Raw genomic sequence first — 23,597 nt, forward strand, 5'->3', positions numbered from 1 at the left:
AAATAGTGGTCTGCATAATGCGTAAAACAGTACATCTGTTCATAATTCGATGAACCTTGCAAATAATCATGTTCTGTAAATTTTGCTGACAAAACTAAATCTGATATCATGTTATTTATGCTTTAAAAGTCCCAATCATCAGAAAATGTACTTGGTTTTATGAAGTCACTTAATGAAACCTTAAACTGATGAGGATATTTCAAGAGTTCGACCGGTCCATATATTTCGTAATCTGTTTTGTCCCTAACTACCCCGCCGGGTATTGGAATGGCTGTGACATTCACTGATGATAGTTCTCTTTTCTCGATGTGAGATGACTTGTGAGGCTTCAGAACTAAGTTGATGTTCTGACTTGCTGTGTCCATTGTACTGTATTTTCCTTCAATGAATTTTCCCAAACAAAGTACCATGATGAGCCAAAGCAGGAGGGAAAATACCCCTAGCACAATCCAAAATTCTAACCATGGAGAAATAAGATAGGTTTCTTTGAGTTGATGAAAGAGTTTTGTTGCTTTGTCTTTAAAAGTCTTTGTTGCTGGCGTCACTTCAGGGTCGTTTTGATCTTCAGAAAAGTTATTGAAATTGATGAAGTAGCCAGATGCAGTTCTGTCAATTGTTGGAATTGTTTTTTCAATTTGCCTTTCATTAGCACATTCTGATGCTACATCATTGTGGACCGGTGTTTCATGACGAACTGTTTCAATTTGGGTTTCAAGAGGCACAAGCTCCATGACATTTCTGCATAGTCCTTCTTTATTCACTGCAGGTTTATCAAATGTGATTAGTCTTTCAGTTTGAACCTCTTGGATACTAGCAAATTAGGGTATTCTGTTATTTCTCGGGAGTCCACTGGGCCTACTACTTATTATTGGCCACATGATTGTGGTTTTACCAGGTCGATTGATACAACTCGGTTCTCCTTTTTACCAGCAAGGGGCGGTAGTACAACTGATCTTGTTCCGTTGATTGCTAAGACAGTTACTGCTTTTCTGTAAGAAGGCCCAAATTCCTTCTTCACCGCTATTTTCTCTCTGACCAGATCCCCAATCTTTGGAATCCAGACAGGTCTTGCTGGGACAGGTGGTGTGTCTTCAGTGGTTGTTGGCTGTTGCTTTAACTTTATGTTGCTCAGGGCTTTTCTTGTTTCATTTAAGTCCTGTAAAACAGCCAAACGATCTTTGATGTCAAAGCATTTTTTCTTATTTTCTACCACTGAAGCATGACTATCTAAGTCCTGAACATACATTCTAGTTCCGAACAATAGTTCGTACGGGCTGAAACCTTTTAGAGAATTTCTTGGCAAGTTATTAAGACTACATTGGACACTTGTTAAATGCTGGACCCACCCATCACCCGAACCTAATACCTTTGCTGTTATAGATTGCTTTATGTCTCGGTTTTTTCTTTCCACAACCCCGTTTCCCTCAGGATGGAAGGGACAAGAGAACCGCAACCCAATGCTCATGCTGGTCATGGCCTCCTTATAAGCTCGAGAGCTAAAAGCAGGACCCTGGTCAGAATGAAGCATGGCAATTGCGTATGTGCTGATAAAGACTCGCAAATCTTTTATAATAGTTCTGGCGTCAGACGAGCGCTGGGGCCTAATTTTTAAGTGAATATAGTCTTAAAAGAAATTAATAGGACACTGGATTTCATGTATAGATAGCCTTCTGCTACCTACAGAAATGGCCATGGCATTACTCCGGTTGACTCGTTACTGCGGTCTCTGTTGCAGTCTGGACAGCTCTTCGCAAATTTATAATGTTGCAGGCTCATCCCCGGCCACCAGTATTCTGATTGTAATTCTGTCAGAGATTCCTTCATCTGTTTGTGCCTCGGACCCAATCCCATGTGTGCGTCTGCTGTTAAAAAGATTCTCCGATTCGTGTTTGGAATTACCCTATCCCCCACTCCAGGGATTCGAGCAAAAGGAATGGAGTTTGCATCAATTACGTATGCATAATTGAGTGGATAGTTCACAGGTAGTGCTGCAAAGTTGCCTTTTGAAGACGTTTTTACCGCCAGCATGGTTTCCCCGTCTATGTATTTTTCTGAACGCTTTTTTGTGGCTACGGAAGCCGGTTTAGTTGCTTCCGCTGTGGCTGTATCAGCCAATGAATTCCCTGCAACGTGAACGCCATCACGTTGATGACTCAGAGTGTGTATCACGTGAGTCTTTTGTAGTTCCTTCTGTAAAAGAACTACTAGTTTCCAAAGCATTTTATGCTTGATTGTGGCACCTGTGTCATCTTTGTAATCATTTTGAACCCAGCTCTGCAAATCATTATTGTAAGAAATGACGCAAAAATGCGAATCGCACACGATTAGTGTCGGGAATTCACGTTCTGCATTTTCAAGCGCCATCTTTAAAGATCTGATTTCAGCTCGCTGAGCCGAACATTTTCTCAGTGATTCAGTTTTTGTTATTTTCGGTCTGAATTTACCGCAGAGCCAGCGACCTTTAACAATCGCGCAGGCTGCATTGTAGGATTTATCATCTACATTGTAATGTTGTACAAATCTGTCTGTATAGATTATACAAGAGTACTGTTGGAGAGGCAGAATTTCGATTGGCAGAGGATATTCTTTTTCATATTTTAAATCATTCAGTTTTTTCATGTTCGGGACAAAATAGTATATCACGTCTTCTGCAGAAAGAGAATTTTCCCACTGTATCCATTTCGGATATAGTGCCACTGTTTTTAGATTTACTGGGCTGAATAGCGCCTCGAAGGCTGATTCTGCTGTGAAAACAGTTATTCGTTTGCCTTGGGTTAGGGCTCGTTCTCTTGCTACAGCAGTTTGAACTGCCTTTACAGTGTTTTCTGTAAGACTGAATGTTTTTTCTGCTTGTGTGTACAAATGTGATTTGTAAGCTATTGGTACAGTTTCTCCCTCATTAGAGGTCAGGTATGTGAATCCGCATCTTCCTGGGATGACCCGGATTACAAGGTTGTGTGAATTGTCACGTGTTGCTAATTTTGTTTTAGCTAACATGTCTGTTTGCAGTGATCTCAAAATTTCTGTGTGTTTTTGAGTCCAGTTGATTGGTTTAAAATCAGGTTTTATTAATTCGTAGAGAGGTTTAACCCTCTCTGCATAGTTTAGAATGTAAGTTCTTCCGAAATTCAGGAAGCCTAGAATCGATTATAAGTTTTCCAGCGTTTTTGGTGCTTGGAGTACAGCGCGCTTCTCTAAGAAGTTATCTGCTAGGCTTTTTCCTTCACTTGATAATTCGTATCCTCAAAATAGGACAGTTAGATGGGCAATTCGTGACTTTTTAAAGTTGAATTTGTAACCCTCTGCTGCGAACCCAAGTATTATGGTGTTCACTCTTTTCAAGTGAGTATCCAAGTCGTCGTCTGTGAGATAGATGTCATCGACATAAGATAATTCCTCATCATCATACATTTGTAGTAACTCTGTTACTCTGGCTGAGAATAATCCTGGGCTGTTCTTGAATCCCTGTGGGAGCCTACAGAAATTTGCTGTGACCCCATTATTGAGAAAGCGGTCAAGTACCTGCTTTCTGGTGCAATATTTTGACAAAAGAATCCATTGGAGATGTCTAATGTTGTTTTGTATTTTTTGCGAACTATGTTATTCATTAGTGTCGCACTGTGCGAATTCTGTACAGCAAATGTTTTGCAACATGAGTTAAGGTGTCTGTAGTCCAAGACTAGACTATATGAATCGTCTGGTTTGGAGACAGGAGACAAAAGATTGTTCATTTGAGAGGTGCATGTTTCAATCACCCCTTGGTATTCAAGTTGATCTAAAATCTCCCTGACTTGTTTTTTAGCTTCTTGCTTAATCGGGTACTGCCTTTGTGCAGTTGGTTGACATTTTAACCGGATTTTGTGAGGAGGAGAGTCCTCATCCCATCCTACATGATTTTTATATAACGCAGGTGCTTGAGCTACTGCCCATTTCCTTGCATATATATATTTAGTGTGAATTGGTATATGATTTGAGAAGGAAGGCATAATCATTTCTTCGCCATGAGGGCACTCCCTGAGAAACTCTGGGGGCCAATCTTTCTCGGCTAACAGGATGTCATAGCCCTTTGAGAGGTTATCCCAAAACAGACCCCTTATTTTCCTAGTCTTATCTCCCTCTATACGCAGTGTTATTTCGTATATCTTATGAGGTTTGCTAACTCTGGTATCTGCAGTTTCCACTTGAATGTATTCATTCGTGTCCACTGTCTCCAGATGATTCATCAGGATCTTGCGAGCTATGCTGATTTCTGCTGCACTGTCTAGCATTGTCTGAGCCCACTCCCTGTTTTTCAACTGTGTCCTCAGTATTCTCTGCATGTCCGATTACTCTAATACTGGCTACCTTCTTTCTTGGAAATTGTAATTTTTTACTTTGAGCAGGTTCCTTGTCTTTGGACTTGGTGTGCTCTTCCCTTGGTTCTGACCGTCCTCTTCTTTCCGATTTCTGCGAAAAAGATCAAGAGGGACGTGTATCAATCAATCAATCAATCAATGACACTTATAAAGCGCGCTACATACCCGTAGGGTCTCAAGGCGCTGGGGGGGGGGGGGGGGGGGGGGGGGGAGGTGCCGCTACTGCTCGAACAGCCAGGTCTTCAGCTTCTTCCTGAAGTAGAGGTGGTCTTGGGTCAGGCGCAGGTCGGTCGGGAGGGAGTTCCAGGTCTTGGCGGCCAGGTAGGAGAAGGACCTTCCTCCTGTAGTCGCTCTTCGGATGCGGGGGACGGCGGCGAGGGCGTGGTTGGCTGATCGGAGGTGGCGTTTGGGAGCGTAGAAGTTGACCCGGCTGTTGAGGTAGCTCGGGCCTTGGTCGTGTAGGGCTTTGTGTGCGTGGGTGAGGAGGCGGAGGGTGATTCTTTTGTTGACGGGGAGCCAGTGAAGGTCTCTCAGATGTCCGGAGATGTGGCTGGTTCGTGGGATGTCGAGGATGAGTCTGGCTGAGGCGTTCTGGATCAATACTTTGATATCTATCAGGCTTTTTCAAGTTATCCCTATTTCTAAGGTTATATCTTTTCTCAGAGGGCTCCCTTTGGGGAGACTGGTGTTCTCGATTCGGAGTTCTTTCTCTCCGCCGAGGAGACCTTCCTCTGGACTGGAAAACTTTTTCTTTGGGAGTGGATTGTTTATTTCCATCCCAGCTCTTTTTAGGAGTGTTTAGATTATTTTTAATAAATAATGTTTCAGGATTTTCAAGTAGTTTTACTGGTTTCCCACCCAAACTACCTAATTCTTCATAGCATTTCTCTTTGATTCTGGCAAGCTCAATTGGTTGATCTGTTATATCTGTTTCTTTCAATTTCTGGCGGATCGCCACAGATGCTGCTTCTCCTTTTATGTTGGCTAATAATATAGCCGAGACCTGCTTGAAGTCTTTCAGTAGTTTCATACCAAGAGTTAAAGCAGGTTCTGGACCGTATTCATTCTGAATTTGTTTTAGCACATCTGGCATTACCGCCAGAGACGGAACACCGTGGGTTTTTCGTGTAAATGGAAGCAAAGACTGTACCCCAAGTGTCACAGTCCTCCACATGTGGTGCGACCCCCATTGGAAGGCAGATAGTCAGAATTCTGTGTTTCTCAATAGGGTTAGTATTCGGTAATACTGCCTCTATTTGAGTTATTTTCTGTGCTAGCCAGAATGGAATTTGTTCCCGTTTTGCGGGTGTTTTACCAAGACATGATTGTATGTTCTGTGGTGTAATTGTATTTGTGTTCCCTTGATGAGGGGTCAGCTGTGGAATATTAACAGCTGTTTGGACTGTTGCTGTCCGCATTACATATTCGACAAGCTGTCTGTGAATTTTAATTAGTAATTTTAGCTGTGCTTAAAGTTCTTCTCATGACATTTTAACAATGTCTGGATGTGGTGTGTAGCTGGCTAGAACCGACCACGTTGCTCCTGGTCTACCTTGTGGACCGAGCCTGGTGATGTGATCATTATGTTTTAGGGCGCCTTTAAACCAGAGCAGGTGCTCTTGGTATTTTAATGGGATTTCAATCTCCTCGAAAGGAGCGTATTCATCCGGTGGTTCCTCTATTTTGTAATAGTGGAATTCGTGTGTTGTACCGCTTGCCGCTGGAAAGTTTATCCATGAATAGAATACCTCTGTCTGCCGATATTAGTGTGCCTCTATCACGAAAATGACTGTACCACCTCGTGCTGTCAGTCCGTTTTCTATAAGTTTTAGAGCTATAGTTTTTCTTATGTTTGCCTGGAATGAGGATAGCACTCCGGTCATTCTGTAGGAGACTCGTGTCATCCTCCATTAGTTGATTTGCTAATATAGCAGCATCCCTATACTCATCACTGTCTGGCATATTACTGTCGCAGATGTTTTTTGTTGCAGATCAGGTTTCAAGGAAACAAAGATTAGGTGCACAATATTTTGGAACACTGTATCCTTCAACGTTGACTAAACCAAAAACTCTACATAGGAATCTCTTCCTACTAAGTTCCGGCGGATTTTAACCTTTCACCCACTCCAGACGTCTATTGGAGTATTTACGGGAAAAAGGGTCTGTGTGAAAAAGCACGACTGAGTTACTCTAACGTCTTGCGTTAGTTTTATCGCCTTACCAAACGTTGGACGCCATGTAATGTAGTTCCTATTTTCCCTATAGGCCCTGCGCATTGGAATAACATAAACAGCAGTGTAGATGTAGGACTGAAGTCTTCTAGGTCTCTACTGACTATGTTAGACTTAATTTAGGTTTGCGCCAGCTAGCTCAGAGGTCACTGGAAACTTTCTTGACTGAATAGGAAGTGATCAGCTTCCCTGGCTCAGACAAGAAGGGATTCAGCTTCCGACAACCGCATGAACATGACAACTTTGCTCCCCAGAATAAGAGTCAATCTCTAGAGTCGTGTGAAAACAATAAACAATTATTTCACTCAGTCAGACGTGCGTTCTTAGTTTCACCAGAGTGCAGAGAAGAGAGAGACGGGCGTTTTCAATAAAGGGTATGATTTATTGAACAGTCTTCCTTCTCATGCAAGAGAAATGGATTGCCACAATTGCAATACTTGTTATAAAGCAAATTACGTACAGTAAAAGGAGTATTATGAAATAATACTGTAAAAGCATTGATATGGTTTCTTAGCCATAAGATAGTTAAAATTAATAAAATATATACAATATATACATTCATATATACATTGGCTAACAGCCTCAACTGGTGCTTCTAACTACGCCTACCCCGGTGTACCTGACCTAATCCTAATACGTGGGAGGGAGTAAGTAAGTAGCAGTTTAAGTTAAGTTGATTTTGCCAAAAGTCTGATCCAAGAATTCTCTCTAAGGGTTTAGTCAGCACCGTACCTTTGGAATATGTTATGTTATGTTATGTTAATTTCGATTTATATATCGCGAAATCACCGACAGGTCTCTTAGCGCTTATAGAATGTAGGAGGTCTGGTATCTCACTCTCAGGACCCGATATCCCAGTCACCCGCAAGGGTAGGCTGGAAACGCCGGAGCTGGATTTTCTCGGCAGGAGAAAAGACAGCGTCTCTCTCAGCGCGTGAAAGAGGAGGGGTAACGTCCGTGGGCTTCTCGCGTCTGCTGGGCTTTCTGCAAGGGGACAGCTGCTCTGCTCCAGAGTTCACCACCACCGTGTGTTTGCTTAAGGCAACGTTGGCATATTTACACCTGAAAGGTGCCGAGTTTGATGTAAGTTTTGGACATAAGACGTCAATAAAGATGTCACTAAGAACTGGTCGTTCTTACAGTGCTCGCAGGAGTTCTATTACAAATGAAAACAAAGCAAGCAGGGCTTTCCCAGGTTGCTGGGGGTTTCGTGTGTCGAAAGAACTCGGTGTGCTCTCTAGGAATCTAAGGAAGTAGCTTCTGCTGTGTCATGGACTGCAGAGGCGATTTACTGAAAATATGGCTCTGATTATTATGCCATTATAGGGATATGTATTGATTATAGCCGTATAGGGGCATAAGGTCACAATATTGATCGGGTTCCTAGATAAAACACATCAACACAATCAGTGATTGGGCCGCAAGGCAGCGTGATCAGTAAATAGGGCGAAGGGTAGCATGTTCAGCAAATGGACCCCATTGCAGCATGATGAGAGAATGGGCCACAGGACAGCAAGTTGAATGAATGTCCCCTAGGGCAGCAAGTTGGGTGAATGGGCCGCAGGGCAGCATGTTGTGAATGGGCCGCAGGGCAGCATGTTGCATGTTGTGAATGGGCCGCAGGGCAGCATGTTGTGAATGGGCGCAGGGCAGCAAGTTATGAATGGGCCGCAGGGCAGTATTTTGAATGAATAGGATGCAGGACAGCATATTGACGAATAGGCTGCAAATCACATGTTGAGTGAATGGGCTGCAAAATGACAGGTTTAGTGAATAGGATACAGGGCAGCATGTTGAGGGAATGGGCCGGAGGGCAGCATGTTCCGTAAACTGGGCTCAGAGCAGCATGTTATGTGAATGGTTCCAAGGGCAGCATGTTGAGGGAATGTGTCGCAGGGCACCAGTATGTTAAGTAAATGGGTCGCAGGGCACCATGTTGAGCGAATGGGCACCATGGCAGCATGTTGTGAATGGGTGGCAGAGCAGTATTTTGAATGAATGTGTTGCAGGACAGCATGTCGACGAATGGGCTGCAGATCTGCATGTTGAGTGAATGGGCTGCAAGACGACATGTCGAGTGACTAGGTTCCAGGGTTGCTTGTTGAGTAGATAGGTTGGGCTGCAGGGAAGCATGCTGTGCGAATGGGCCACAGAACAGCATGTTGAGTGAAAGGGCACTTGGGAGTGTTTTGACTGAATGGGCGGCTGGGCAGCATGTTGAGTGAATGCGCCGCAGGGCACCATGTTGAGTGAATGCCCCGCAGGGCAGCATGTTAAGTGAATGGGCTGCAGGTCAGCATGGTGATCAAATGGCCCTTAGGGCAGCATGCTGAGTGAATGGGCCCCACAGCAGAGTTTTGAGCCAATGGATCGCAGGGAGGCATGTTGAGCGAATGGGTTCCAGGACAGCATCTAGAGTGAATGTCCCCAGGGCAGCCTGTTGAGGGAATGGGCTAAAAAAGATAACATGCACAAAAAAAAGCTGTTAACTTGTTTTTCTGTCATTTTCCTAGCAGAAATGCTAGTCTATCTTCACTGTTTGTTGTTTGTTTTCTCTATTTGCAGGAAGTTGTGAAAGGCTAGATGACTGCCATCACAGTCACTCCTGGGAGTTGCAGATGTCGAGGGTAGCCGGAAACCAGACTGCTGTCGTGGCAGAAAGGTCTGGGATCCGAATGTCGACAGCGGGGCTGGAGACCCTGAGCCGGGATCACAGGGATGCTGGAGTCGCAGGTGAGCATCGATCCATTCATGAGGCTAAGTGCTGAGTGTTAGAGAGGACCAGTTTAAATACCCGCAGCCTGCACAAACGTACCTTTGTACGTGTGTTGCGGTAATGGGTCCTTAATTTGGATCCACCCATGCAAATGGGCCAAAAGCGGTGGTTTACACGTGCACGCGTGCTGCGAAACTGTTGTGCCTGTCTTGTGAGCAATGTGCACAATGGCGATTGACACGTGCCCTTTGTGAACCTCCTTTACAAGTTTTTATTTTTCTGCTCTTAAACAATTTGCTGTCACTGGAAAACAACAATGCATGTGAATCTCTTTAAGTCCCTACCACTACCACCAGGGAATCAGACACATATTCACTCACTGAAGTCCCTACTTTCTAACTACAGGGTGAGAGATTAATAAATCACAGGGGAGGGGGGGGGGGGGCACCAAGAAATCAGGCCTAAATGTTGGCTACCAGGAGTGTGTGATGGTGCAGACCAATTTTGAAGTCAATCAGTCAATCAATCAGTGGCTTAGGATGTATGACGTTACAATGCATGCTTTTACCACGCATGCCTTTACAACGCTGTTTTTACAATGCATGCCTTTACAACACATAGTGCTTTGGGGCACTGGATAGTGAATAGTTTAATTTACTATTCCAACTCCAGTCCCCGTGGATAATAGGAAGGAAGTTGTTGGATAGTACATTAAATCTATTCCCTATCCTAGAGCGCCCCCCAGCGCAATGAGTTGTAATGGTTTGCGTTGTAAAAGTTGCCTCGTAAAGGCACTGCGTGGAAAAAGTTGCGTTGTAAAGGATGTTCCCCGTGACTTATAAAGCGTGCTACTCCCCCGTGAGGGTCTCAAGGCGCTGGGGGCGGGGGTGGGGTAGGGGGAAACAGCTCCGGGTCAGTTGAAAAGCCAGGTCTTGAGGTTCTTCCTGAACATGTGGAGAGTTGGGGAGCGTCTGATATTGACCGAGAACTCATTACAGGCTTTCGCTGCGATGTAGGAGAAAGCTCTCCCTCCGGCTCTGCTTCTGCGGATGCGGGGGACTTCTGGCAGGGCAAGGTCAGCGGAGCAGAGGTTTCTCTTGGGTACGTGGAAACATAATTGGTCATTGAGGTATTTGGGTCCAATGTTGTTGAGGAATTTGTAGGCGTGGGTGAGGAGTTTGAAGGTGACCCTCTTCTCGATGGGAAGCCAATGGAGGCTTCGTAGGTGTTGGGTCATATGTTTGTGGCATGGTGTCCCAAGGACGAGCCTGGCTGCGGCGTTCTGGATGATTTGGTGCTTGCGTAGAAGAGTCTTGTTGATTCTGGTGTAGAGGGCATTGCCGTAGTCCAGTCTGCTAGTAATAAGTGCATGGGAGAAGGTCTTTCTGCAGTCTGGGGGATCCATTTGAAGGTCTTACGGAGGATGCGGAGGAAGTTGAAACTGGTGGAGGCGACTGCTTTATTCTGACTGGACATGGAAAGGGAGAAGTCGAGGATGGTGCAAAGGTTCTGAGAGTGGTTGGTCGGGGTGGGCAGGCTTCCGAGGGCGGAGGGCCACCAGGTTTTGTCCCAGCAAGAGGCGCAGGGCCAGAGGATGAGGACCTCAGTCTTTTCTGAGTTGAGCTTCAGACAGCTGTCCTTCATCCAGGCTGCTACGTTTCTCATTCCTTCTGGGAAGCTGAGTCTTGTGCTTTCTGGGTTCTTGGTGATGGAGAGGATGAGTTGGGTGTCGTCAGTGTAGGATACGATGCTAAGCCTGTGCTGTCTGATGATGGCGGCAATGGGGGCCATGTAGATGTTGAAGAGCGTCGGGCTTAGTGAAGATCCTTGGGGTACTCCACAGATTATGTCGAACGGGGGGAGTCTGATCCTCTGGGTTCTGCCGGGGAGGAAGGATTGGATCCAGTCGAGGGCGGATCCCTGTATTCCTGCGTTGTGGAGTCTGGAAGCTAGCGTGCAATGTGAGACGGTGTTGAAGGCTGCGGAGAGGTCTAGGAGGATGAGGGCCGTGGTGTGTCCCTGGTCTAGCAGCATGCGGATGTTGTCGGTGGCTGTAAGGAGGGCAGTCTCAGTGCTGAGGTTGCTACAAGAGCCAGGCTGGGAAGGGTCAAGGATGCAGTTTTCTTCGATGAAGGCGGTCAGCTGGGCGTTCACAAGTCTTTTGGTGACTTTGGCTATGAAAGGGAGAAGAGAGATAGGCCGGTAATTCTTCAAGTCGGTTGAGTCGGCCATTGGTTTCTTGAGGAGGGGTTTCACCTCTGCGCGCTTCCAGTCATCTGGGCAGATGGCAGATATGAGGGAGGAGTTGATTCTTTGTCCTAGTTCGGGTGCAATGACAGTGGCGGCCCTGTGGAAGATGTGAGGGGGGCAGGGGTCGGTTGGGGCTCCTGAGTGCGTCTTCTTCATGGTTGAGGAGATGAGCTCGACAGAGGCGTGGGCCCAGGAGATGATGGAGGTGAGAGGATTCATGACAGTCAACATGCTGCCCGGCGGGCCAGTCACTCAACATGCTGTACTGATGCCCATTCATAACATGCTGCCCTGTTTCCCATTCACTCGACATGCTGCCCTGTTGCCCATTACCTCAGATGCTGCCCTGAGGCCTATTCACCCAACCTGCTGCCCTGTGGCCCATTCACTCAACATACTGCCCTGGGGACCCTTTCCTCAACGTGCTGCCTTGCGCTCCAATCACTGGCCATTCTCCCCTGTGGACCATTCATAACATGTCGCCCTGCTGCTCATTACTTCAGATGCTGCCCTGCAGCCCATTCGTCCAACATGCTGCCCTGCAGCCTATTCCCTGAACATGCTGTCCTGCGACCCATTTGTTCAACATGCTGCCCTGTAACCCATTCACTAAACATGCTGCCCAGTGGCCCTTTCACTCAGCATGGTGTCCTGCGGCCTATTCACTCACCATTCTGCCACGCAGGCCACTCACAACGCATGTTGGCCTGCGTCCCATTCACATAAAATGCTGCCAAGCGGCCCATTCACTCGACATGCTGCCCAGTGGCCTATTCACTCGACATGCTTCCCTGCTGCCGATTCAATCACCAGGCTGCCCTACGGTGCATTCACTCAACATGCTGCCCTTCAACCCGATGATGCAATATGCCATCCAGCAGCCCATTCACTCAACGTACTGCCATGCATCCCATTCACATCATGCGCCCTGTGGCCCATTCAGTTGACACGCTGCACTGCACCTCATTTGCTAAACATGCTTTCCTACAGCCTATTTGCTCAACATGGTGTATTGTGGCCCATTCGCTCAACATGCTGCTCTGGGGCCCATTCACTCAACATGGAGCCTTGCTGCCCATTCACTCAACATACTGCCTTTTGGCCCATTCACTCAACATTCTGCCCTGCGGCACTTTCACTCAACATGCTGCCCTGAGATCCAATCACTTATTATGCTGCCCTGCGGCCCATTCACGCAGCATGCTGCCCCGCGGCCCTTTCACTCATCATTCTGCCCTGTGGCCCTTTTGCTCAACATTCTGCCCTTCGGCCCTTTCACTCAACACGCTGCCCTTGGGCTCATTTCCTCAATGTACTGCCCTGCAGTCCATTCGCTCAACATGTTACCCTCTGCAGCCTTCCCTGAACATACTTCCCTGGGATCCATTCGCTCAACATGATGCCCTGTGGCCCATTCAGTCAACATTTTGCCCTGTGGCCCATTCACTCAACAGGCTGCCCTGCGACCCAATTCCTCTACATGGTGCCCTGTGGCCCATTCCCTCAACATGCTTCCCTGTGGCCAATTCCACAATATGCTTCCCTGGGACCCATTCACTCTACATGCTGCACTGTGGCCTAGTCGCTCTACATGCTGCCCAGTGGCCCATTCACTCTACATGCTGCCCTGCAGCAGGTTCACTCAACAGTCTGTTCTATGACCCATTCACTCAACATACTTTCCTGTTGCCCATTCACTCAACATGCTGCACTGCGGCCCATTCGCTCAACACGCTGCCTTACGGCCCATAGGCTCAAAATGCGGCCCATTCACTTAACATGCTGCCCTGGGGCCCATGCTCTCAACATGCTGACCTGTGGACCATTCACTCAACATGCTGCCTTGTGACCGATTCACTCAACATGCTATCCTGTAGCCCATTCAAACAACACAGTATCCTGTGGCCCATTCAATCAACATACAGCCGTGCAGCGCAACGTATTCACTCAACAAGCTATTCCGTAACCCATTCACTCAACATGTCGTCCTGCAGCCCATGCACTCAATGTGTCGTCCCATTCACTCAACATGTCGTTCTGCAGCCCATGCACTCAATGTGTCGTCCCATTCACTCAACATGTTGCCCTGTAGCCCATTCACTCAACATGCTGCCCTTCGGCCCATTAGCGCAACATACTGCCCTTCAACCTTTCACTCAGAATGCTGCTCTGCAACTTTTCACTCAACATGTTGCCCTGCTCTCTATTCACTCAACATGCTGCCCTGCTGTCTATTCACTCAACATGCTGCCCTGTGGCCCATCCACTGACATGCAGCCCATTCATTCAAACTGCTGCCCTGTGGCCCATCCACTCAAAAGGCTGCCCTGCAACCCTTTCAGTCAACATGCTGGCCTGCTGAACTATTCACGCAACATGCTGCCCTTCTGCTTAATATTTCGAGCATGTTGCCCTGTTGCCCATTCACTCAACATGCTCCTCTGTAAACCATTGTCTCAATAAGCTGCCCTGTAGTCCATTCACTCTCTTACGATCCACTCTCCTGGAACTCCAGGTGGTTCCAATTGGGCGAAGACTGTCCTCAAATCCTTATGAGGACTAACTGCATGTAGCAGAGAAAATAGGACACAATGCCCTGACCGTAGTCCCCATAGGGAAGGATGGTTGGGAAAAGAGAAAGAGAAACAATACCGGATACTCAAGGCCCATGTCTGCACCCCCAGACTGTGTCACTGGAAGCCAAGTGCTTTGGGACTTAAGGCTGCAGCACTAGAAGCTGGGTAATTCTGTGCTTGTGTTTTTTTTTCAAGGCTGCACCTTTATTGAGCAGACAAACTATTACTAAACGACAACCGACTTTCAGGTTGACATATGACACATAGTACGTGTTGTACAGATTATTGTCTGCAATATTCTTTACATGTTCATACCAACATTGTTAGCCTAGAATGCTTTGATCCAATATATTACACTATATGAAGTCTCATAACTGTTAAACGATCGCAATTGCACTGATCTTTCTATATTGTTCAGGAATGCCCAGTCTGTTTGTCACAATCCACAATGCCTTTTTTGTAAAGACAAAGTTCTAACACAGGAGGGCATGTGACCCACCAACACATAGGTCTATTTTTTTTTTAATTGATGCATCAAGTATACTGTGGCTTGTTAAGTCCCATGCAACTAAATTGGCTTACAGGTCAGTTTTGTGCAGCACAATATCTCCAAGAAGTTTACAGGTATGTCACACATGCCAATACATGTTCTTGCAGTCTTTGTCCTAGATTATGTGCTAAGAAACGTTGTTACCTGGTTAGTCTGCTATTTTCCTACCAGAAATGCTAGTCTGTCTTCACTGTTTGTTATTTGGTTTCTCTCTTTGCAGGAAGTTGTAAAAGGCTAGACAGTTGCCATTGTAGGAACTCCTGGGAGTTGCAGATGTTCAGGAAAGTCGGAAACCAGACTGCTGCCGCCATAGGAAGCGATGGATTCCGAATGCCAACAGCGGGACTGGAGACACTGAGGCGGGATCACAGGAATGCTGCAGTAGCAGGTGAGCACCCATCCATTCATGAGGCTAAGCACTGAGTGTTGGCGAGGAACAGTTTCAATACCTGCTACCTGCACGAGTGCGCCTTTGTACATGTGCTGCGGTAATGGGATCCGCCTGTGCGCATGGGCCAAAAGTAGCGGTTTACACTTCCATGGATGCTGCCAAACTGCTGTGTCTGTCTTGTGAACAATGTGCACACAGTGGTTAACATGTGCCCCTCGTGAACCTCCTATACAAGTCTTTTGTCTTTCAGTTCTTAAACAGTTCACTATAATAAAACAGCTCACCAGAATCATTGGACAATAATGGTGCAAGTGTGTCTATCTTAACAAGTCCCTACCACTGCCACCAGGGTATCAGACACATATTCACTCGCTGACGTCCCTACTTTCTATCACCAGGGTGTGAGACACATACTTCACAGGGGAGAGTGCCACCAAGAAGGCCTAAGTATGAGCTACCAGGAGCATGTGATGGCGCAGACCGGTTTTGAGGTCAGGCATAACAGGCACCCCTCATAAAGGCTGCACAACAGGCCGGACCTTGGAGGGATAGGCGCATAAAAACGTCATAGTAGACAAGGAGCATGGACAAATGAAGCTGGTTCCCACAAACGCTCTGAAGGATCATACCCTTTACAGTCAATAAGGTTGTACAAATCACCATGGACACTGTTTGTGTCCAGGATACAGTGCACTTCATGTTCCTGATGATCACCCACTAGAAATGGAAAAGGTAGAGAGTACTTACCAGTTTCTGGATAATGGGGTTTTTCCTATGAGACATGGAAGATGGGGTGTTTTCTTGGGGAAATCGAAACCGGGCTGTGATCAGGGTCAGGACTTTCTCAATGGAAAATGGGCCAATGAAGTGTGGTTGTAGTTTTTGCGGCCTTCCAACCTGATGTGACGTGTGGAGAGCCATACAAGATCTCCAATCGTATACAAAGGCTCGAGGGTTTGGTGGTTATCGGGTTGTGTTTTTATGTTTGCTTTTGCTTTGACTAGACATTTCTTGGCCTATTCTTGTATGTCTTGTAATTCCTTTAGGTGTTCCGATACAGAGGGCATTAGAGTAGCTGTGTCTGGCATAGCGAGTGGGAGTGTCGAAGGATGAAAGCCTGTGAGTTAATAAAAAGGGGAAAACCCTAAGGCGATATGCAGACTGTTATTGTATGTGAATTATGCTAAGCTTAGGGCCTTTTCCCAGCGACTGGTGACAGTGTTCATATGACATCTCAGGATCTATTCAAGGGTTTGGTTGATCAGTTCAGCCTGTCCATCTGTTTGGAGGTAGTATGCAGAGGAGAGGGCTTCCTCAATCCCTAATGTTGTACACAACGCCTTCCAGAACTTTGAGGTGAACTGTGGACCATGATCAGAAAATATCTTTGTCAGCAGGCCGTGTAATTTTACTATGTGATGGAGGAAAATATTGCTCAACTCTGGGGCTGTTGGAATCGCCTTTAAGGGTATTAAATTGGCCATCTTGGAAAGTGAATCTACTACCACTAGAACTGCAGTGTATTTGTTGTATTCTGGCAAATCCATGATGAAGTCAAGACTAATGGTGTGCCAAGGTGCAGGAGGTAGTGATTGGTGAAGACCCTGCGGTGCTATGTGTAGTGCTTTATTGCAGGTGCATTCTGGGCAGGTGTTAACATACATTTGTATGTCATGGTGCATAGTATTCCACCAGAAGTTCCTTGAACATATATCAAAGGTTTTCTGGACTCCAGTATGACCTTCTAATGCAGAATCATGGTGCCAAGAAATTATTTTGTGTCTCAAATCTTCATCTTCTGCTGGTATACAAAATTTGAACTTCATGCAAGTAATAAAAATCTTTTATGATGTGCTTGGGATCATGCGCCCATTTCTGGGCTTTGAAGAGTTGATTGCTTGTTTTACAGATTGCAAGAAGGTATCTACTTCAGTGACAGTCACAAGTTTGCTGGATGGTATGATAGACGGTGGAGGCGCCTGTTTCTCACTAACCTCTGAATAGCCTACTTTAGAGAAATTGTCAGACTGCAATTGTTTTGTCCCTGGCCGATATGTGATAAGAACATCAAAATCACTAAAGAATTGCTAGCTAGAGCCTTTACAGATCCAAAGAACTGAAGGTTTGTATTATCTGTGAAGATTGTGATTCAGTGTTTGGCCTTAGTAAATGGTGCTGCCATTCCTTGAAGACCGCCTTTATCAGCAAAAGTTTATGTTCTGTATACTTTTGTTCTGCAGGCAGATGTTTCCCTGATTAACAGGCCACGGGATGTTGATTACCTGTCTTTGTATCCTTTTATAATAGCACTCCTCCAACCGTGACTTGCGAAGCCTCCGCTTCCACATAGAACAGCTGATCTAGGTTTGGATGTTGCAGTAGGGGTGCTGTTATAAATTAATTTTTCAAAGTGCGGAAAGCTTGTTCAGTATCATCTGACCATGCAAACGGCTGACCCTTTTTAGCAAATGGGTGATGGGTATCTCAGTTTTGGAAAATTGTAGAATAAACTGCCTGTAAAAGTTGGCAAAGCCAAGGACTCGCGAGATCTCTTTTACTTTGGTATGGGCTGGCCAAGATAGAATGGCTTCCATCTTTTTTTGGACCATGTTTAACCCTTCTGGAGCTAAATAGTAGCTAAGGAACTCCACAGTCCTCACATGAAAGGAGCATTTTTCCAGTTTGGTAAATAAGGCATTGTTAGACCTGTCTGGCCTTTTGCGTAGCCCTTCCTATTATTTATTTATTTTTTGTCCCCTTTTACCCCGCATACCTTTGTATCTTTTTGTGTCCACTAGGTTTTTATGGTGTTGGCCTGGGGGATAGATGCTCTTTTGCCCTCCTAGTTTTTCACCTCAGGCCTAGGTGCCTTTCATGACTGGAATTCACCCAGTTCCACAAAATGGTGGCTACTAACTGCCACAACTGTCACACCTGAGATCTGTCCCATAGGATAGAATAGGGCATTCCAGAACCTTCTGGTCCCTTCTGGACCTCTGAGGGTCTGCCTATATAAGGCGGAATGCTGGGCAGCCATTTTGTCTTGCAGAGTAGGCTGGCTGGAGTTAAGGCTGTAGCATAAGGCGGGGGTAGGATCATCAGAGGGTTGACTTCCCATGGTAGGGACGCTCCTTACTGGTTCACCACCCTTCTTCCCTTGTGGTTGCTGACCTGACCCTGCCTGTGGGAATCCTGAAGACCCTGGGCACCTGTTCCCATCCGATTCCAGAGGAAAGAGAAAGTGAGGGCGGCTGCACTGGAGTGAAACTCCTTCCACTGCTCATTGAGGAAAAGGGTCCTGGTACAGATTAAAAGAGAAGGGTTCCTGGGTGCCTTTATTAGAAGCCACGAGAACAGGGAGAATAGGAGGACTTACCAGGCATCCAACTGAGTTTCCAACCCCCCCCCCTCTCTGGTTACCTGTGGTGTTAATTCGCCTCATCAGGGGAAGTGGGATCATCTTGGTTGGGGGCGAGAACCGAGTGCCTGGCGCAGTGTCGCCGAAGGAACTGTCCGTGTGGTGAAGGCTGCCCCTTCTCTTTATGCCTGGTGACTGAGGCGGAAGGATCGTTTGTGGGGATTTCATCCCCCCCTGCACTGCGTAGGTCCGGCTGACTGAACGCGAGTCCCGGAGCGTGGGCGGAACCCGAGGAGGAGGTCCCGTGCAGCTAAGCAGACTCCAGGCTCGAGTCACTACTCACCCGCGCATGCCCGGTCAATCCGCTTCCCTCGCGGAAGGCGGAGTTATCATCGGTGGAGGAAGCGGGCGGGAGGCGAGCCTTCCGCTTGTGTGCCCTCTCTCCCCGCACTAGTTCCAACAAGGAGGAGCTGTCTCTGCGGGAGAGGAGGGACGAGGGGCTGACGGGCCGCATCAAGTGCCGGGTGTGGCTGGTTCCTTTCCCCCCTGACGATTGGAGACACAGGCCCATTGGGCTCAACATAAAAGTAAGGAGAGAATGAGAGGGGGAAGTTGGAGGCCATAGATTTACTTTCAGTGGAGCAGAGACTTTCGATTGGCCACACGAGGATTGGGCTAAAACTGGGCCAAACCCGTCAAGACTCTTGCAAAGTTCATCTTAAACCTGTTACTGAATGCTGACTGTACACTATTGGTGAATAAACCCCCCCTCCCCCTTGAGACCGTTTTTGAGAAGAGCTTACACAGAAGGTGGAGTGAGTAGGGCTAGCCATCTCTCCTTGGTGCCAAAGGTGGGGAGGAGGTAAATGGTAATAACCCCTATTAGGGGAGTCAAGTCTAGCTAAGTTTAGAGGAGTGCAGACACTGCTCCCTGAAAACCTATGTAATGTGTTGTTAAGCTGGAAAGCTGAATAGTGAGATATCTTGGCAACTTTGAAGAAAATAATAATTTCACTGTTTGAATGTATTGTATTGAACTGTGCTATCTAAGGATAAATAGTAGACAAGAGAGCAAAGAATATTTTTATAAAACAGCTCGTATTTTTACACAAAGACTGGTGTAGCGTCATTTTTGAGTGGAAATGCTTGATGTTACTGCTGGGTGGTATGCAACCTTTACACATGTGCTTCAATTAGAGATTGTCTTACCCTAGGCCAGGCTACCCTAGGTGACCTGACAACATTAGGTTCCAACAGGCATGTTCCCGTAACCACTGTGAAACAGCTTGCACATGCTGAACATATTCTTGCTCAGTTTATGAATAAATAAGAATTTCATTGTCAAAGACGATGGCACAAATATCCAGGAACTCATGGAGTACCTCATTAATGAAATATTGAAAGGCTGATGGGGAATTACACAGCCCGAAGGGCATCACAGTGTATTCAAGAGCCCTCATTTTGTTCTGAAGGCTGTTTTTCATTCATCCCCTTCCTTTTCACGTATAAAGTGATAGGCACTGCGTAAATCCAACTTGGCGTAAATGGTGGGTCCAAGAACCTGGTCCAATAGGACCAGATTATGGGATACTGGATAACGGTTCTTAATTGTGGCCTTGTTAACCGATCTATAGTTGATGCAGGCCCTTAATTCTCCTTTCTTCCTTGGGATGAAGAAAAGGGGTGAGGAAACTGGTGAGGTGAAATGTCGTATGAATCCTAGGGTAAGTGCTCATCAAGAGCTCATCAAGATATTTACGTGAATACTGTCTTTCCGGCTTCGTAGGAGCATTTTCTCTACTGCAGGGAAGGGCTGCCCCTGGAATGATATCAATGTGACAATCCTAGATTCTGTGTGGAGGTAACTGGATGGCCTTCACTGGGTAAAACACATCTTGATAGTCATGATATACTTCAGGGCTGTGGCTCTGGATGCTGCATGATTCAGTGCTTGTGTTCTTTTTGCAGGGCGTACCTGTAATGAGCAGACATAAACTGCTACCAAGCGACCACCAACTTCCACATTGACATACAACACACAGTACAAGTTGGACTGATTATTATCTGCAATATGCGTCATATAGTCATGCAACAATATTAGTCTAGACTGCTTTGATATTACACCATAGGAAGTCTCATAAACGTTTTTTCTATTGTTCAGAAGTGCCCAGTCTGTCACAATGTCACAATGCTACTTTTCAAAGGAAAAGTTCTAACGCAGGTGGCACGTGAGCCACTAAAACACTAGTCTCTTTTCTTGAGTTTGTACATCAAGTGTACAGTGGCTTGGTAAGTTTCAAGCACCACAATTGGCTTGCAACTAAATATCTCCCAGAGGAGTCCATGTATATCACATGCTAATACGTGTCCTTGAGCTCTTTAGCCCAGATCATATGCTAAAAAATGCTGTTACCTGTTTTTCTGTTGTTTTCCTACCAGGAACACTGGTTCATCTTAAAAAAAATGTGTTTGATTTCTCTCTTTGCAGGAAGTCGTAAAAGGCCAGACCACTGCAATCGCAGGAATTCCTGGGAGTTGCCAATGTTGAGGGGAGCTGAAACCTGGACTGCTGTCGTCGCAGGAAGTGCTGGTATCCGAATGCCGACAGCGGGACTGGAGACACTGAGCCGGGATCACAGGGATGCTACAGTAGCAGGTGAGCATGCTGGCGAGGAGCACTTTAAATAGCGGCTACCTGCACGAGCGTGCCTTCGTATGTATATTGTGGAAATTAGTCCTTAATTAAGATTTGACCGTGCACATGGGCCAAAAGTGAAGGTTTACACGTGCACACGTGCTGCCAAACTGCTGTGCCTGTGTTGTGAGCAATGTGTACAATGACGGTTGACAAGTGCCTCCCATGAACCGCTCATAGTTCTTTAACAGTTCACTATTATAAGTCAGTTCTCCAGAGTCTCTGGAAAATAACAGTGCACATAGGTGTATCTAAACAAATCCCTACCAATGCCACCAGAGTATCAGACACATATTCACTCACTGAAGTCCCGACCTTCTAACGCCAGGGTGTGAGACACATAAGTCAGAGGGGAGGGGAGCCACCAAGAACTCAGGCCTACCAGGAGCATGTGATGGGCAAGCAAATTTTGAGGTGAGAGGATTCATTACACCCAACATGCTGCCCTGTGACCCATTTATTCAACCTACTATCCTGCACACCATTCACTCAACATGCTTCCCAGCGGTCTATACACTCAACATGGTTCCCTGCGCCCCATTCACTCAACATGCTGACCTGTGGAAAATTCACTCAACATGCTGCCCTGCGGTGCATTCACTCAACATGCTGCCCTGTGACCCATTCACTCAACATGCTGTCCTGTGGCCCATTCACTCAACATGCTGTCCTGCGGTCCTTGTGCTCAACATGCTGCACTGCGGCCCATTCACTCAACATGCTGACCTACGGCCCTTGTGCTCAACATGCTGCCCTGGGGGTCCATTTCCTCAACATGCTGCCCTGCGGCCCATTCACTCAACATGCTGCTCTGCGGCCCATTCACTCAACATGCTGCCCTGCGGCCCATTCACTCAACATGCTGTCTTGCGGCCCTTGTGTTCAACATGCTGACCTACGGCCCTTGTGCTCAACATGCTGCCCTGGGGGTCCATTTCCTCAACATGCTGTTCTGCGGCCCAATCACTCAACATGCTGCCCTGCGGCCCATTCACTCAACATGCTGTCTTGCGGCCCTTGTGCTCAACATGCTGACCTACGGCCCTTGTGCTCAACATGCTGCCCTGGGGGTCCATTTCCTCAACATGCTGCCCTGCGGCCCATTCACTCAACATGCTGTCCTGCGGCCCATTCACTCAACATGCTGCCCTGCGGCCCATTCACTCAACATGCTGTCCTGTGGCCCTTGTGCTCAAAATGCTGCACTGCAGCCCATTCACTCAACATACTGCACCGCGGTCCATTCACTCAACATGCTGGCTAGGGCTCATTCAGCAGGGTGGCTGACATCCCTACATCCCCAGAGTCCATTGAATTTCACGCACCAGGGTACCCTGCACCCTTTCAAGGCTAGAGCCCCTCACGGCTCCTTTTCTACCCGGGCAGTCTGGAGCTCATTCACAGCATCTCTGGCGCCTCATCAACACCAGGGTATCTGAGTGTTAGGATTCGTGAGACTGCCCGTGAACTGGATGCGTAGATGGTGTGAAAGAAAATGCCAGAGATAGAAGGAGAAAGGAGGGCTGAAAGGAGGAGAAGACGTGAGTGAGAAACTGTTGAAAGGCGTGGCGCTCACGCACTAGGTGGAGGGAGGGACGAAGGCCGGGGGGAAAGCGGAGGCAAGAGAGGTGTTATTCCCCTTGCAGATGCTCTGCGTGACCCTGATCAACCATCCTTATTCATTTCAAGTTATACTCGAAGCAGGTCTTAGGAGCCATGTCACCTGAGGGATGTCACATCAATGTAACATGACAGATAGCTTTGCGGAGTCGCCAGGCTGTGAAGTAGCTCTGCTGCCTAAGGGGGGCCTGAGCTTGCCATTCTATGTTATAGGTGCTCTTGTGTCTGTGGCCTGAGTAGGACCTTTGCCTGCTGAAGCCTTAACCTGGACGTTCTTTGAGTAACAGCTCTAGGATGTGAGGTCTGTAATGCATGAGACATCTAAAATATCGTTATATTGTCCAAAAGCTCATACCTGTAAGATTTGTGAGCCTGAGGGGTATCTCCTGTGTGGGACATGGCTCACTATATTCCATAAATGCTTTGGTTTTCTTGGAAGAGGTTCACAGGGTGGATGGAGGGTGTCAACCCCTGATAAAATGTGACCTCTCCAGATTTCCTTTGATATTAGACACCCCTCTTTTAAAAATACTGCATTTTCCCTTGACTGACCTCTATGCTTTGCTATTGTTTTCAGAGGAACACACACCCCATAAACTCCCTCCCCATCACACAACTAATCGCCTGAGCGGTACTCATTTTAGCAACATCAGAAGAATCCAAGGTTGTATCGTGCACGCTTTACATGCCACAGACCCACAAAGTGCCACCCTGCCGGTGGTGCATGGAATCACCATTTCCCGCTTCAATTGTGCTTGATTTGTCAGTTTCCACATTAAGACATGCTGAGCTGCCCTGCCTGTGTTCAGAATTCTCACAGATCTCAGCAGCAGGTGCATTGACCTTCTCGGAATC

At 46.8% G+C, this 23,597-nt stretch overlaps 1 protein-coding gene across 1 annotated transcript in view; it reads left to right on the forward strand.

The window, feature by feature from the left end:
- The window catches only part of LOC147709584 (uncharacterized), an 89,825-nt gene that overhangs the window by 51,674 nt on the left and 14,554 nt on the right, over positions 1-23,597 (forward strand). The window contains exons 5-7 of the mRNA XM_086925513.1: positions 9,152-9,319; positions 14,899-15,066; positions 20,916-21,083. Of these exons, the coding sequence (XP_086781639.1) occupies positions 9,152-9,319; positions 14,899-15,066; positions 20,916-21,083 (504 nt within the window). The remainder of the gene's footprint in view (positions 1-9,151; positions 9,320-14,898; positions 15,067-20,915; positions 21,084-23,597) is intronic.

This window comes from Lissotriton vulgaris, chromosome 6, assembly GCF_964263255.1.
Source record: "Lissotriton vulgaris chromosome 6, aLisVul1.2, whole genome shotgun sequence".
Lineage (NCBI taxonomy): Eukaryota > Metazoa > Chordata > Amphibia > Caudata > Salamandridae > Lissotriton > Lissotriton vulgaris.